This window comes from Lycium ferocissimum, chromosome 2, assembly GCF_029784015.1.
Source record: "Lycium ferocissimum isolate CSIRO_LF1 chromosome 2, AGI_CSIRO_Lferr_CH_V1, whole genome shotgun sequence".
Taxonomy (NCBI): domain Eukaryota; kingdom Viridiplantae; phylum Streptophyta; class Magnoliopsida; order Solanales; family Solanaceae; genus Lycium; species Lycium ferocissimum.
The window spans coordinates 573,500-587,285 of record NC_081343.1 but is presented as its reverse complement, the minus strand read 5'-3'; the positions used below and the strand labels follow the sequence as shown (position 1 = coordinate 587,285).

At 40.0% G+C, this 13,786-nt stretch overlaps 1 protein-coding gene across 3 annotated transcripts in view; it reads right to left on the bottom strand.

Moving 5' to 3' along the window:
- Positions 1-13,786, bottom strand: part of LOC132032496 (uncharacterized) — a 55,584-nt gene that overhangs the window by 13,800 nt on the left and 27,998 nt on the right. For all 3 annotated transcript variants that reach the window (XM_059422138.1, XM_059422132.1, XM_059422123.1), the window contains 2 exons: positions 2,957-3,177; positions 358-629 (listed from right to left, as the gene is read on the bottom strand). In XM_059422138.1, coding sequence (XP_059278121.1) covers positions 358-629; positions 2,957-3,177 — 493 coding nt within the window. The remainder of the gene's footprint in view (positions 1-357; positions 630-2,956; positions 3,178-13,786) is intronic.

The window sequence follows — 13,786 nt, the reverse complement described above, 5'->3', positions numbered from 1 at the left end:
TCCCCCTCATCTAATGTTTTTCTCCCAGGCGATTATCTTTTAACCAGGAAATCTTTTAAAGAACTGCTTTCACTAAAATTTCCTGAAAATACTTTGCGCTGCCTTTCTCCCTGCTTAAATGTCCAAACTTTCCTCATTGCCAGTCCCAAACAATGTCTACTTCCCTTCAAAACCCTACCATATTGGATTTATCAATACACTTCTGATTCTAACTTTTACCTTTTCCCTTTAGCAAAAGGAAACACTACTAGTTTCTGTGACCACCAGGGGTGCCCAAGTCAAAAAAGGACCAATCACCTTGGGATGTAGGGAAAATAATTGCTCATTGTACATAGTTCAATGCATCTAGTAATCTACCTGTCAAGTGCCATGTTCCTTGTTTGTCCTGAACCCAGACTAAGCACAACAAGCCAACGGTCAACTATTTTAGTTCCTTGTTTCCAAAAGTTCACATCTATGACTTGTAGCTTGATTGCGGAATTTGAGCTACTGAATAGACTTGATAGCTGGAACTTTTTCCACTTCTTCTCCGAGAAAGGGTTTCTACTTGCTGAATACAGTGGATCAAGGTCAACAGAATATTCCAAGGATGGTTGAGGGCTTCCTTGCTCCCATATTGACAATGAAATCTGAAAATGTTGTTTCACCAGCAGAGCAATGTTATGGAGATGAGATCAACAAAGGATATACACACAGCCAATCGGCAATGAAATCTGAAAAATGTTGTTTCGCATACTGAACAAGGTTATGGAGATGAGATCAACAAAAAATATGCACACAGTAAGTCAAAATATAAAGAAAAAGCTTGAGTGAAATAAATCAAATATTTATGTTCAGATCGTGCTCAAGCTAATCAAGAAGAGACAAATCTCCAGTACAGTTCTTTAACCTAAACCTTAGGTATAGGAAATATAAAGAACCTTGAGCATTCAAGAAATCAACAGCTCTCAGAACCACTCTAGCGAGTATGGCTGTCTTTCTTGTGCTCATCTACGTTTTTCAGTACGAAAAACAATGTTAAATAGGACTAATTATGCACAAATGGTCAAGATAGAAAATGGAACAATATATGAGAATGGAAATAAGGCAACTGGAGACCAGATAGGCAAGATAAGCAAAAATACAACATACATAATTAGGATTTGAGGTCTAAGAAGAAATTTTCAGCATTGAGAAATCAGCCAGTCTAACCTGCTAGCGCTTCTTTATAAGCTGGAGGACAGTCCCTAAATGTATATGGAGGACCATCTGGAGAGAAAGAAACTCCAGATGTTTTGAGGACAGTGGCAACACAGTGCAGAAGATCAAGTTAAACTGTGTGTTATTTTGGTACTCCCAGATTTATACAGATGATACCATCTCTATCCAAGACATTTTAGGTTCTTGTTAGGATTTTTGATTGGTCTGTTAACTTTTCCTCTTCCTCTTCCTTATTGCTCACTTGTAAATATGGTTTCAGTACAACCCATGTACTGCTTTGCTAATATATACTATTTATTACATTCCCCCCCAGCCCAAAAAAAAAAAAAAAAAAGAAGATGAAATGGCTTTGGAGATACACTCAAGAAGATCACCTGTTATGGGGGGGAACCATCAAAGGAAAATATGAGGAAGAGGACAAGTGGATGACCAAGGAGGTCAGTATTCCTTATGGGGTCAGTCTATGGAGATCCATTAGGGCTCTATGGTCTGATTTGAGCCCCTTTGACATCTCTTCATCTGCAAATAATTCTCGATATGGAAACACAGAATCAGGGGGCTCTGATCTCTGAATAGGAAAAAGAGTGGATCTGCAGGGTCCCAAATGAATTGGCAAAGAACAATTCCTCCATCAAGGTAGTTGATGGTAACAAAACAGTATTTTGTAAGGATGTATGGCTTGGGACAGAAAGCCTCCGGGAGAGATTTCCTGATACTTTCAACCTAGTGCAGCATCAACAAAAGAGAATTGCAAAATTGTGGTCATACCAAGGATGGGATCTCACCTGCAGAAGGATGCTCAATGATTGGGAGTTGAATGGGGTGACTGAATTCTATAACAATGAGGGAAATTTTTGGTGGTTTACAGAAAGGGGCTGTTAGATTTTGGTGGAATGGCCACAGCAGTGGCGCATACAAGGTGAATGCAGCCTACAAGATTTTGAATCAGACCAACCAATAGGTTGAAGATTGGTCATGGAAGCACATCTGGAAGGCAAAGATACCATATAAAGTAGCTTGCTGTGTTTGGCTTCTAGCAAAAGAAGCTATACTAACTCACGAAAACTTGAAGAAAAGTGGGATTGCTCTTTGTCCCAGATGTTTTTTATGTGGTGAAAGTGAAACAACAGAGACAGTGAGCCATCTTTTTCTTCATCGCAAGCTAACAGCACAATTATGGAGGATGTCCATTAATCTCAGAGGCATCACTTGGATAATGCCAGGCAAGGTCTCTGATATTTAGTGAGTTCGGAGGAAGCGGGATTTGAGGCAAAGGATAGATGAAGATGGAGAATTGTCCCAGCTAGTACTTGGTGGACAATCTGGAAAGAAAGGAATTCCAAATGTTTTGAGAATACGAACAACTCTGTTCAAAATATCAAATTGAACTGTATTTTGCTCTTTTATTTTGGTGTAACAGTCCTACTCAGGAGAAATGGTAGAAATTCTTGATGTGCTAGATTCCATTTAGATGGTCAGATTAGCTTCAGTTTCTTAGAGTCAAATTGTATATATGGTTCCAGCACAACCTATGTATTGTTTTGTTCATTTATAGAAACACACACAAAAGTTGCTAGTTTCAAAAAAATACAGTCGTGTTACGGTGGATAGCAAAATGATCTACAGTTGGATACTTCATCCCAAAAGAGATCAAATTTCGGTAACTGTTCCAATTTAACAGGTGGAAATAAATGAAGGTGACACTTAAACAAATTAAAGGTATAACACATCCAACTTGAAAATAGAGAAGCATTACCTGCAAAACTGACTTCAAAAACAAGATCGTCGCAGAAGCATTATTTAAGAACTTATCAAGCATCATTGAGATCTTCTTCAGGCCAACCTCCAACCCATCTTTCATGCATTCTGGGGAAAAAGGCATGCGTATGACAGTAGAATTGGACAATGACCATGGGACATTTTGATCAATCAACAAGGGACTGAACTGATCACGGAATCGCTCTGTCAAATTTGTCCCTGAACAAAGCCAAGAAAATAATCTTGCTCATCAATGCCTAACAGTACAACAAAAAACAACATACCCAGTGTAATCCCACAAGTGGGGTCTGGGGAGGGTAGGATGTACGCAGACCTTACCCCTACCTTTGTGGGGTAGAGAGGTTGTTTCCAATAGACCCTTGGCTCAAAAGAAAAGAAATTAAAGCTTGTTTGCAAGAAAAAATATGACAGCAACAATAACAAGGTTAAAAAAAACCAACAAAAACAAGATCCCAAGACAGGCTAGAAAGAAATATAACAGCAGCAAAGTGGCAAGATGGACACAGCCAAAGAAGCAACATGTAACAATAAAAACGAAGTGGAAGATACTACACAAGTACTAAATAGATATACTGCTAATAAGGAGACAAGGAGAAGAGAAGACTACCCCCGTCTCTCACCCATAAAGGTGCTACAACGTTCGGCTACCTACTAATCTTCTATCCTAATCCTCAATCTCCAAACCTTCCTATCTAGGGCCATGTCCAGAGTAAGCCGGAGGTTTATCATGTCCTGCCGAATCACCTCCCCCAGTTCTTCTTCTGCCTACCTCTACCTTTCCTAACATCCAATATAATCAACCTCTCACACCTCCTCACGGGTGCATCCGCATACCTCCTCTTCATGCGCCTAAACCATCTCAGCCTCGCTTCCCTCATCTTGTCCTCCACGGAGGGACTCCCCCCTTGCCCCGAATAGCTTCGTTCCCAATCATATCTCTCCTAGTATGCCCACACATCCATATTAGCATCCTCATCCTTGTTACCTTTACCTTCTGAACCTATGCGTTCTTGACTGGCCAACATTTAAGCCTTGGTGACACATTCTTATCACACAGGACCCCAAAAGCGAGCCTCCATTTTACCCACCCTGCTCCAATATGGTGCGCAACAACCTCATAGATCTCCCTGTTACCTGTATTATAGAAGCAAGATACTTGAAATTGTCCTCCTTAGTACAGCTTGTGTATCAATCTTCACTTCCACCTCCACCTCGTGCCCTATGTCACTGAACTAGCACTCTAGGTACTCAGTCTTAGTCTTGCTTAACCTAAAACCTTTAGATTCTAAGTTCTGTCTCCAAACTTCTAGCCTCTCGTTAACTCCCCCACGCGTCTCGTTAATCAATACTATGTCATCGGCGAATAACATACACCATGGCATCTCCCCCTGGTTATGCCGCGTCAATTCACCCATCATTGGCAAACAAATACAGGCTAAGGGTTGAACCCTGCTGCAACCTCATCATGGCCAGAAAGTGTTCTGAGTCTCCTCCTATTGTTCTTACCCGAGTCTTGGCTCTATCGTAAATGTCCTTAATTACCCTAATGTGAGCCACCAGAACACCTCTAGACTCTAAACACCTCCATATGCCTTTTTTAGGTCAATAAACACTATATGTAAGTCTTTTTTTCTATCCTTGTACCGCTCCAACAGTCTCCTTACAAGGTGAATGGATTCTGTAATTGACTGCCCCGGTACAAATCTAAATTGGTTCTCGGAAATGACCACTCCCCTCCTCATCCTCATCTCTACCACCCTCTCTAGGAACACATCACCAGTTGTACAGTCCCAATTGGACAATATTCAATTGAAGTTGAATGAACAAGTACTTCAAGTTGAAGTTGGAAAAAACTATTTGTGTGTGGACATAAATTTCACTTGGAGATCAGGAAAACAAAGGAAATGTCTCTGATGACTTTTCTCCCAGGCACATTTTTCGAGGAAATGTCTTAAAGACACTTTTAGACTCCCCCTCCATCTCCGGTGATCCCTCTGATCACCGGAAAACCTCTTATCTCTCATCTTTTCTCTCTTTCTTCTCTTTTTTTTCCTCTTGATTGCTAACAATGGATGATACCATTTACCATTTACTTTGCAATAGGTTACAAGTCTTATGATATCACAAAAACCACTGGTACGACAGGAGAATGGTACGACTGGACTGAAAGACACAGAAATGCTATAACAAGAACAACTTTCAATAAGAAGACGATGGAATGGATCACTATGACACTGCGGGAAGTATCCAAGATGAAAGGGAATAGGGTGAGAAGATGGAAGAAAAAGGACAACTTCTCGAAGTCTTTTGTGCTAGGAACTTCAACAAGTATCGGAGATATATCGGTCCGATTAATGTAAGGGCGAAGGAGGTCGGTCATAATTATTCTGAATTGACATTTAATTCAAGTTGGGTATTCATTGCGGAGAAAATTGACAGATTCATCTGCAGTACACAACGGGAGAAAGATGGAAGAAAGCGATGGTGATAGAAACATTTCTTATGCGAAGTGATAAAGAGCGAAAGTGAATGTTTGACTAACGGACAATGTCACGAAAGGCGATTCTCCATTGAAGAAGGAGAAAGAATTTGCATTAATGACGACTCAACAAACCACGAAAACAGTAACATTAAAGAGAGAGCTTAGTAGGCTCGTTTGAATTTAAAGCAGTGGAGCCACCAACTTTATCGGAGATTAGAAGATGGACTAGCAAAATTATGGAAGCAAAGCCATGGTTTGAATATATATGAAATGAGTAATGGGTCTTTTCTCTTCAAGTTTGCTTCAAGAGAGATAGCAGAACAAGTTATTGAAGGAGAATGGGCTTGGAGAAATTTTAAGGTCAAGCTACAATAGTGGAACCCAAGAATAGGTGCAGTGGAGGAAAATAATAGACCAAGCTCAATTTGGATCAGAATAGTAGGTTTACCACTACATTTCTGGTCTCGGTAAAGTATTTAGAACCATCGGCGATCATCGTGGAGGGCCGGATGGAGACGGAAGAAGAAACACACTAAGGAATCACCTTAAATGGGCTCGGATAAAAGTCAAGGGTGATGGGTCTGACATTCCCAAGGAGATGAGTATTGAAGATGATGATTTTTGCTATACCATGCAGATTTAGACTGAAGCGCCGATAATGGTGGTTACAGGAGCTGGGGATTCAAATCGTTTTGCACACCAGTCAAAAAATAAATATCCATATCCAGTGGATAAAGAGATGGGTGACTGCACCTTTGAACAGTTAACAGATAGAAGTGCTGGGAGCCCATGTGAGAGCACAGGGGCACGTGGACAGAGAGAGAAAGCTAGCAAAAAGCAAGTGGGCCTGGGGTTTTTGGGTGCAGTCCCTTCACAGAAACGAAGCCCAACCTTTCTTGTGGGCCAATCATCCAAAGCCCAAGCCAATGTTTCATTTAAACCAACAGGAAAGACATGTGAGAGGCATGAGGAAGCTATTAAAGGATTAAAAGAGATCCAAACACTGGCCTCAAAATTTCTACTGGCTTTCAACGAATGGGAAAGCACTGCAGCTCCCAACTCTTTAACTGAAACTCAGTTGAGAGAGGAAAATAAGTCACATTCCATGGAAATGGAGCACAGAAGAGAGGAGAGAATTGATCCTGCTCCCTTACAAGAGAGTGAAGATGCCTCAGACAAAGGTGAGTGCCAAACAGAGGATTTCAACTTACAACTCCAACAAATTCATGATGTTGTACCTGTAGCAATTCATGTTCCAAATGATCAGGAAAGTAATGAAACCAAAGCTACAAATTGGATGAGAGGGGAAATTCTGGATATAAGCAGCAACTATGGAGTAACCATAGAAGGGCTGAGGGAGAAAACACAAACCTTGCTTATGGAACTTGATGCAAGGAAGGCTGCAAGTGAAAAAGATCAAGAAGGGAGGAAGAAAATAATTCTCTCCCCAAAAAGCAGAGGAATAGGGAAAAATGAACTGAAGAACCTACAATCCAGCCTGAATGAAGAAGTAGAGGGAGTTAGAAGTAGAGGGAGAGTACTTGCCTTGTCTTTTAGATGAATATCAAACTAATCACTTGGAATGTGAGGGGACTTAACAAGATATCCAACAGAAATCTTGTTAAGACTGCTATGCAAAAATGGAAAGCAGATGTTTATTGCTTTCAAGAAACAAAGGTGAACGAGGAGGTGGAGGCTATTGCTAAACAAGTGTGGCCTTGCAGGTGGATGAAGTGTGGTTTCATTGAAGCTATTGGTAGTAGTGGTGGGATCCTGATTATGTGGGATACGAGGGTTTGGAGTGGGAAACATATAGAATCTGGGCAATACTCTATTTCCCATAAATTTGAATCAGTCCAGAGTGCCTTCAGTTGGCACCTAACAGGGGTTTATGCTCCACATACAAGAATGGAAAAGCTGGAATGCTGGGAAGAAATTGCAGCTGTCAGAGAGTTTTGTGAAAGGCCTTGGGTAACCTGTGGGGACACTGTCAGATTCATGGTGGAAAGAAGAGGCTGTAGCAGGATCACAAATGTGATGAATGATTTTTCCAGCTGGATAGAAGAACTGGAACTTCATGATCCCCACTTAAATGGTGGGAGCTTTACTTGGTTTAGGGGAATTAATCACCACAGTGCAGCCAGAATAGACAGATTCCTATATTCTATGGAATGGGAGGAAAGCTTCAAGAACATCAGACAGAGAATACTGCCTAGAGTAGTATTTGATCACAGTCCCAGTGTCCTTGAATGTGGGAATTGGGAACAGAAGAAAGCAAGTTTCAAGTTTAAAAACTGGTGGCTAAAGGTGGAGGGATTTAATGAGTTGATCCAGAAGTGGTGGAATGATTTCCTGGTAGAAGGGTGTCCTGATTATATTTTTTGTTCAAAGTTAAAGATGCTCAAACAGAAACTCAAGGACTGGAGCAAAACAACCTTTGGGAACTCACAAACAGGAAGAACAGTCTTCTCAATGAACTAACTGAGATTGACTTGGCCCAGGACCAAAGAGAGCTGTCTGAAGATGAGATGATGATAAGGGCAACAATTCTTGCTGAATTGGAAGAATTGGCTAAGAATGAGGAAAGCAGTTGGAGGCAGAAGTCTAGAATACAATGGCTAAAGCAGGGGGATAACAATACAAAATTTTTTCAGAGAATGGCAACTACTCACAGGAGATATAACAACATAGACAGATTGGTGGTAAGGGGGGAGGAAATAACAGCAGTAGAAATCAAAATGAAAATGATAGAGTTCTACAAGAAACTTTATTCAGAAACTGAAGAATGGAGGCCATCTTTTGAACTTGTAAACTGCCCAAAGATTTCAACTGAAGAGAAAAACTGGCTCCAAAGGCCATTTACAGAAGCAGGAGTTTTGCAAATTGTAGACCACTGCGATGGTGACAAAGCAGCTGGCCTTGATTGCTCCACAATTGAAAGACAGTGGCATTCTTTTGAAGGCTTATGATGTATAAGTCTGGGAACATCTCTTTTAGACTAGTATCTCCTATCCATTTTTCATTCCAAAAATCTGTTTTTAGTCCATTCCTCACCTTTATGTGCATTTTACTATTTAGCAAGGGCCACAACCTTCTAATTGTCTTCCATACACTACACCCAAAGGTTCCATCAACTTCCAAAGTGGTCCACTGATTTAGAAGACCATATTTCTGTGCAATGAATCTTTTCCAGAGGGCCCTATCTTCAAAACAGAATCTCCATAGCCACATAAGTAGTAGACAGTTATTCTGTATAGTTATGTTCTTTATCCCCAAACCTCCGGTCATAAGCCTTCTCTATATCCAGTTTACATAGAATTCCTGGAGTATTCTGCCTCACCCTAGAGTCCAGGAACTTGATTTTTAGAAGAGCCTTGAACGATTGGGAAATAGACAAAGTAACAAACTTGCTCCAGATTTTAGGTACCTTCCAGGGCACCTCAATTGGCCCTGATAGACCTGTCTGGGAGCTGCATAACAAGGGAGATTTCACAGTAAAATCTTGTTATTGGAACATGAATAGAAATCAGTTAATGCTAGTAGACTGGCCTTGGGAACTAATCTGGAAGGTCAAAGTTCCTCATAAGGTTGCCTGCTTTACATGGTTGGTGATCAGAAGAGCATGCCTAACTCATGAAGTGTTACAGAGAAGAGGTACTCAGATTTGCTCAAGGTGTTTTATGTGTGGACAAGAAACAGAGATCAATGGTCACCTGTTCATACATTGCAAAACAGTTGTAAATCTGTGAAGCATGTTCTTATGTTTACTTGGAGTGAGTTGGGTCATGCCAAAGACCACCTTTGAACTTTTGAACAGTTGGAAAGGAATTGGAAAAAGAAAATCTAAGGAGAACTGGTGGGAGAGTATACCTGCATGCATCTGGTGGACACTATGGAAAGAAAGGAATGCAAGATGTTTTCATGATAATGGCAGCAGCACTCAAAAGATCAACATGAATTGCCTTAGTTTACTTTATTTTTGGTGTAAACAGGATATAGTGGGGGAAGTAGAATCTTTAGTTGATTTTATAGGATATCTAAAAGGTCTAGTTTTTTTGTTGTTTCAGTGTAGTTTCAGCCTACCAAGGGATGTAAGATTATACCTCATCACCATATGATGAGTTTTTTGTGTGAATACAAAGTTACCTTTTACTCAAAAAAATAAATTTCACTTGGAGAAAAAGTTGAAATATTGTGAGTGAAAACCATCACTTCACTTGAAATACTCCGCAGACAAAGTTTATCAACTTCAAATTCCCTATTCCAAGTTGATGTTGAAAAATGGACAAAATGGTAAACAAGCATTGATTTGCAAACACTATTTCAATATTTGCATAATGTTTAGTTTGAAACTATGTCTTAACACTTGTAGTAGATATTTCCAACCAAAAAGTATGTCTAGATAGGAATTGGAGACATATACCAACATAATTCACTTTATTAATTCTAGAGCAATGAATACGATTTAGATCACTTGTAATTTTTGCTCTTTAGTCTGACCTCATAACATATCGATACCAATCCCAACCCCGAGTTCAACCATTGCCATGAATTTATTATGCTAAGTCTCATGTTATCAATATTGCTATTCATTCATATTAAGAAACATAAAGCAACAATAACTTCTAGAACCTGTCCTCTTTCCCTTTTTTATGCTCTGATACCCCTTTACCAAGTTTCAACAGGAATACATTAGTTAGTCGATTATATCACTTCATATTCATTTTGGAGATTATTAAGTTATCTATGTCAGTAGTTTATATTACTGAAGGAGTTACTACAAATCATAGCAAAACAGGCCTGTAAATATTATTCACATACATCTTTACATACTTTCGGAGGTTGTTAGGGCCTATCATCCCATTTACCCACTTTTCACATTTGGAAAGTGCATTTTCATTAGAACAATTTAAATGTCGTACATAGGACTGTAAAATATACGTATAAGCATGAAATAAGATGGATGTGCACATAAAGCATTTTGTAACGAACTTTAGTATGAGACCATACAATGGAATGGGGAAAACAATCAGTTGCCTAAAATAACATGTAATTTGCAGTGGCAGGTGATGCCATCATCATACTAAATTTTTCTCAACATTACATATTGTTAGAAGCCCATAAACTTTGCTGACCTTCTCTGTACTTCCAAACACGACACAGAAATAAGAGCAACACTTCAACTATTATTTACTGCCAACAAATAGAATAAGTTTTACAAATAGAGAAAGAACTTCACTACATGTAACGACCAAGGTATTTTGAAATACCTTAACCTCCAAATCTGCCAGAGAAAATCCTACAGAAAAACTGCCCCTCTTTCCTTCTTCTTAGTACAATATAACACATAGTAACCGCCTAAACTGCTAAGTAATTGCTATGTAACTACTGGATATATATACACATAATAATTAATTAATAAAACATTTACAATTAAGCCTTATTTTCACCCTTTTTCATGTGGTTATAGACCCTAGTGGCAGCAGGTCTAACAATACCTGCCCCAACGAGTTTCACCTTGTCCTCAAGGTGAAAATGAGGAAACTGTCCACCAATGACTTCATAGGATTCCCAAGTGTTCTCAAAGTCTGGTAAGTCCTTCCACTTAATCAAAACCTCTTGGGAGCCATTCAAGAGTGTCCGACAGTCTACTACACCTTCAGGTTGCACTTGTATTTCAAGTTCTTCGGATAAGAAAGGAGGGAGCTGCTGAACTAGAATAGAATCCTTCACAGCACTCTTTAGCCAAGAAACATGAAATACAGGATGCACCCGTGAATGAGGGGGTAAATCGAGGCAATAAGCAACTTTGTCAATCTTATTCAAGACAGTACATGGCCCATTGTAACGAGGACTTAACTTCTGATTAACCTTTTTAGCAAGTGACCGAAGCTTGAAAGGTTGAATGCGAAGATAAACCAAATCACCAGGCTGAAACACAACTTCATGGGGCTTAGCATCAGCATAAACTTTCATTTGAGCTTGAGCATGGGTCAGATTAGCTTTGAGTTCATCTAAAATAGTGTTGCGAGCGGCAAGCTACTGGTTGACCTCTTTAACGGCAGAAATTTCATTAGTGAACCGCAACAAAGAGGGAGGATCTCGCCCATATAAAGCTTTAAAAGGGGTCATCTTGGAGGAACCATGGTAAGTGGTATTGAACCAAAATTCAGCCTAAGGAATTTATCTTGGCCATTGTTATGGATGTGCCCCTACAAAACAACGTAAATAAGTCTCCAAGAAGCGGTTGACAACCTCAGTTTGACCATCCGTTTGAGGGTGATAACCTGAGCTCAATTTGAGGCCAGTACCGGACAGCTTGAATAATTCTTGCCAAAATTGGCTGATAAAAACCCGATCCCGATCAGAAACAATAGATTTGGGAAAACCATGCAAACGTACTTGGGAAAACCATGCAAACGTACAACTTCATGGCAACACTCTTTGCTGTGTATGGATGACATAAAAGGAGAAAATGACTATATTTAGTGAAACGGTCCACCACATCAAGTATAGTATCATTTCCCATTGCTTTTGGTAACCCGTTGATGAAATCCATAGAAATATCATCCCAAACTTGAGATGGAATAGGTAATGGCTACAGCAAACCAGCGGGACTAAGGGCTACAGCAAACCAGCGGGACTAAGAGCTTCATACTTGTTCTGCATGCAAACTTCACAACTAGCCACAAAGTTCTGTACATCCCTTTTGATTCCATTCCAATACAACACTTGTGAAATGCGCTTGTATGTCCGGAAAAAGCCTGAGTGACCACCTGCAGGTAAGGAATGAAATTCCCTAAGGAGCATGGGAATGTGTAATGACGAACGGGGAATCACCAGCCGACTTTTGAAAAATAGGCAGCCATTTTTTAGAGCATAATTCGGTTATGAAGCCGAATCTTGAAGCAAATCTTGTGTCAACTGACAAAGTTGATCGTTCTGTTGAATTTCTGTGGAAAGATCATCTAAGGTACTGTTGCGTCAAACAGAAACAGCCATGAAATGAAATTGGTGGGACAAGGCATCAGCGGCCTTATTTTCACAACCTGGGCGATATTGAATCTCAAAATCAAATCCCATCAACTTGGTGATCCACTTTTGTTGCTCCTCTGCCATAATAGCATGCTGGTCCATGAGAAATTGGAGACGTCGTTGATCTATTCGTATAACGAAATGTCGACCCATCGGGTAATGACGCCACTTTTGTGCAGCAAAAACAATAGCCATTAACTCCCTTTCGTAAACATATTTTGATTGAGCTCGAATTGAAAACCTTTGACTAAGAAAGGCGATGGGACGTCCTTCTTGCATTAGGACAGCTCCAATCCCTAATCCCGAAGCATCTGTTTCAACCAGGAACACCTTGTTAAAATCTGGTAGCGCCAAAACCGGCAAAGTGACCATAGCCTCCTTAAGAGAATCAAAAGCTAATTGAGCTTCTTTATTCCAACGAAAAGCATCTTTCTTGGGCAATTGTGTGAGCGACCTAGCCATTTTCCCATAGTCACGAGCAAATTTCCTATAGTAACCGGTGAGTCCCAAAAATCCCCGCAAACCTTTAATATGTTTGGGACTTGGCCAATTAACCATGCTTGTTATTTTGGCAGGATCCGCCGAGACTCCACTTCCGGAAATAATATGTCCCAAGTACTCTAGTTGTTGCTGTCCAAAATGACATTTTTTTCGATTGACAACCAAGTTATGAAGTTTTAAAATTTGTAGCACCTCCCACAAATGATCCAAGTGAGTAGGAAAATTTGCACTATAAACTAATATGTCATCAAAAAAGACCAATACAAACTTGCGTAAGTAAGGCCGAAATATCTCATTCATCAAGGCTTGAAAAGTAGATGGAGCGTTAGACAACCCAAATGGCATGACCAAAAACTCATAATGTCCTTCATGTGTACGAAAAGCTGTCTTTGCTACATCTTCCTTGCAAACCCGGATTTGATGGTACCCCGATCTTAGATCCAACTTCGAAAATATAGTGGCATCCCCAAGCTCATCCAGTAGTTCTTCGATTGCTGGCATTGGAAATTTATCGGGAATAGTAATCTTATTAAGGGCCCGATAATCTACACAAAATTGCCAACTACCATCTTTTTTGCGAACTAGCAACACTGGACTGGAAAAAGGAGTTTTACTTGGTTGAATGATACCAGCTACAAGCATTTCCTGGACAATTCGCTCAATCTCATTTTTCTGATAATAATGAGGGTGAACTCTTGAATGGAAAAGAGATGTAACTCCAGTTCCTTCGGAATCGGTAGTCAATCCTATTTCCGATAGGGGCAGTTGACAATTGAATCCGATTTTTAC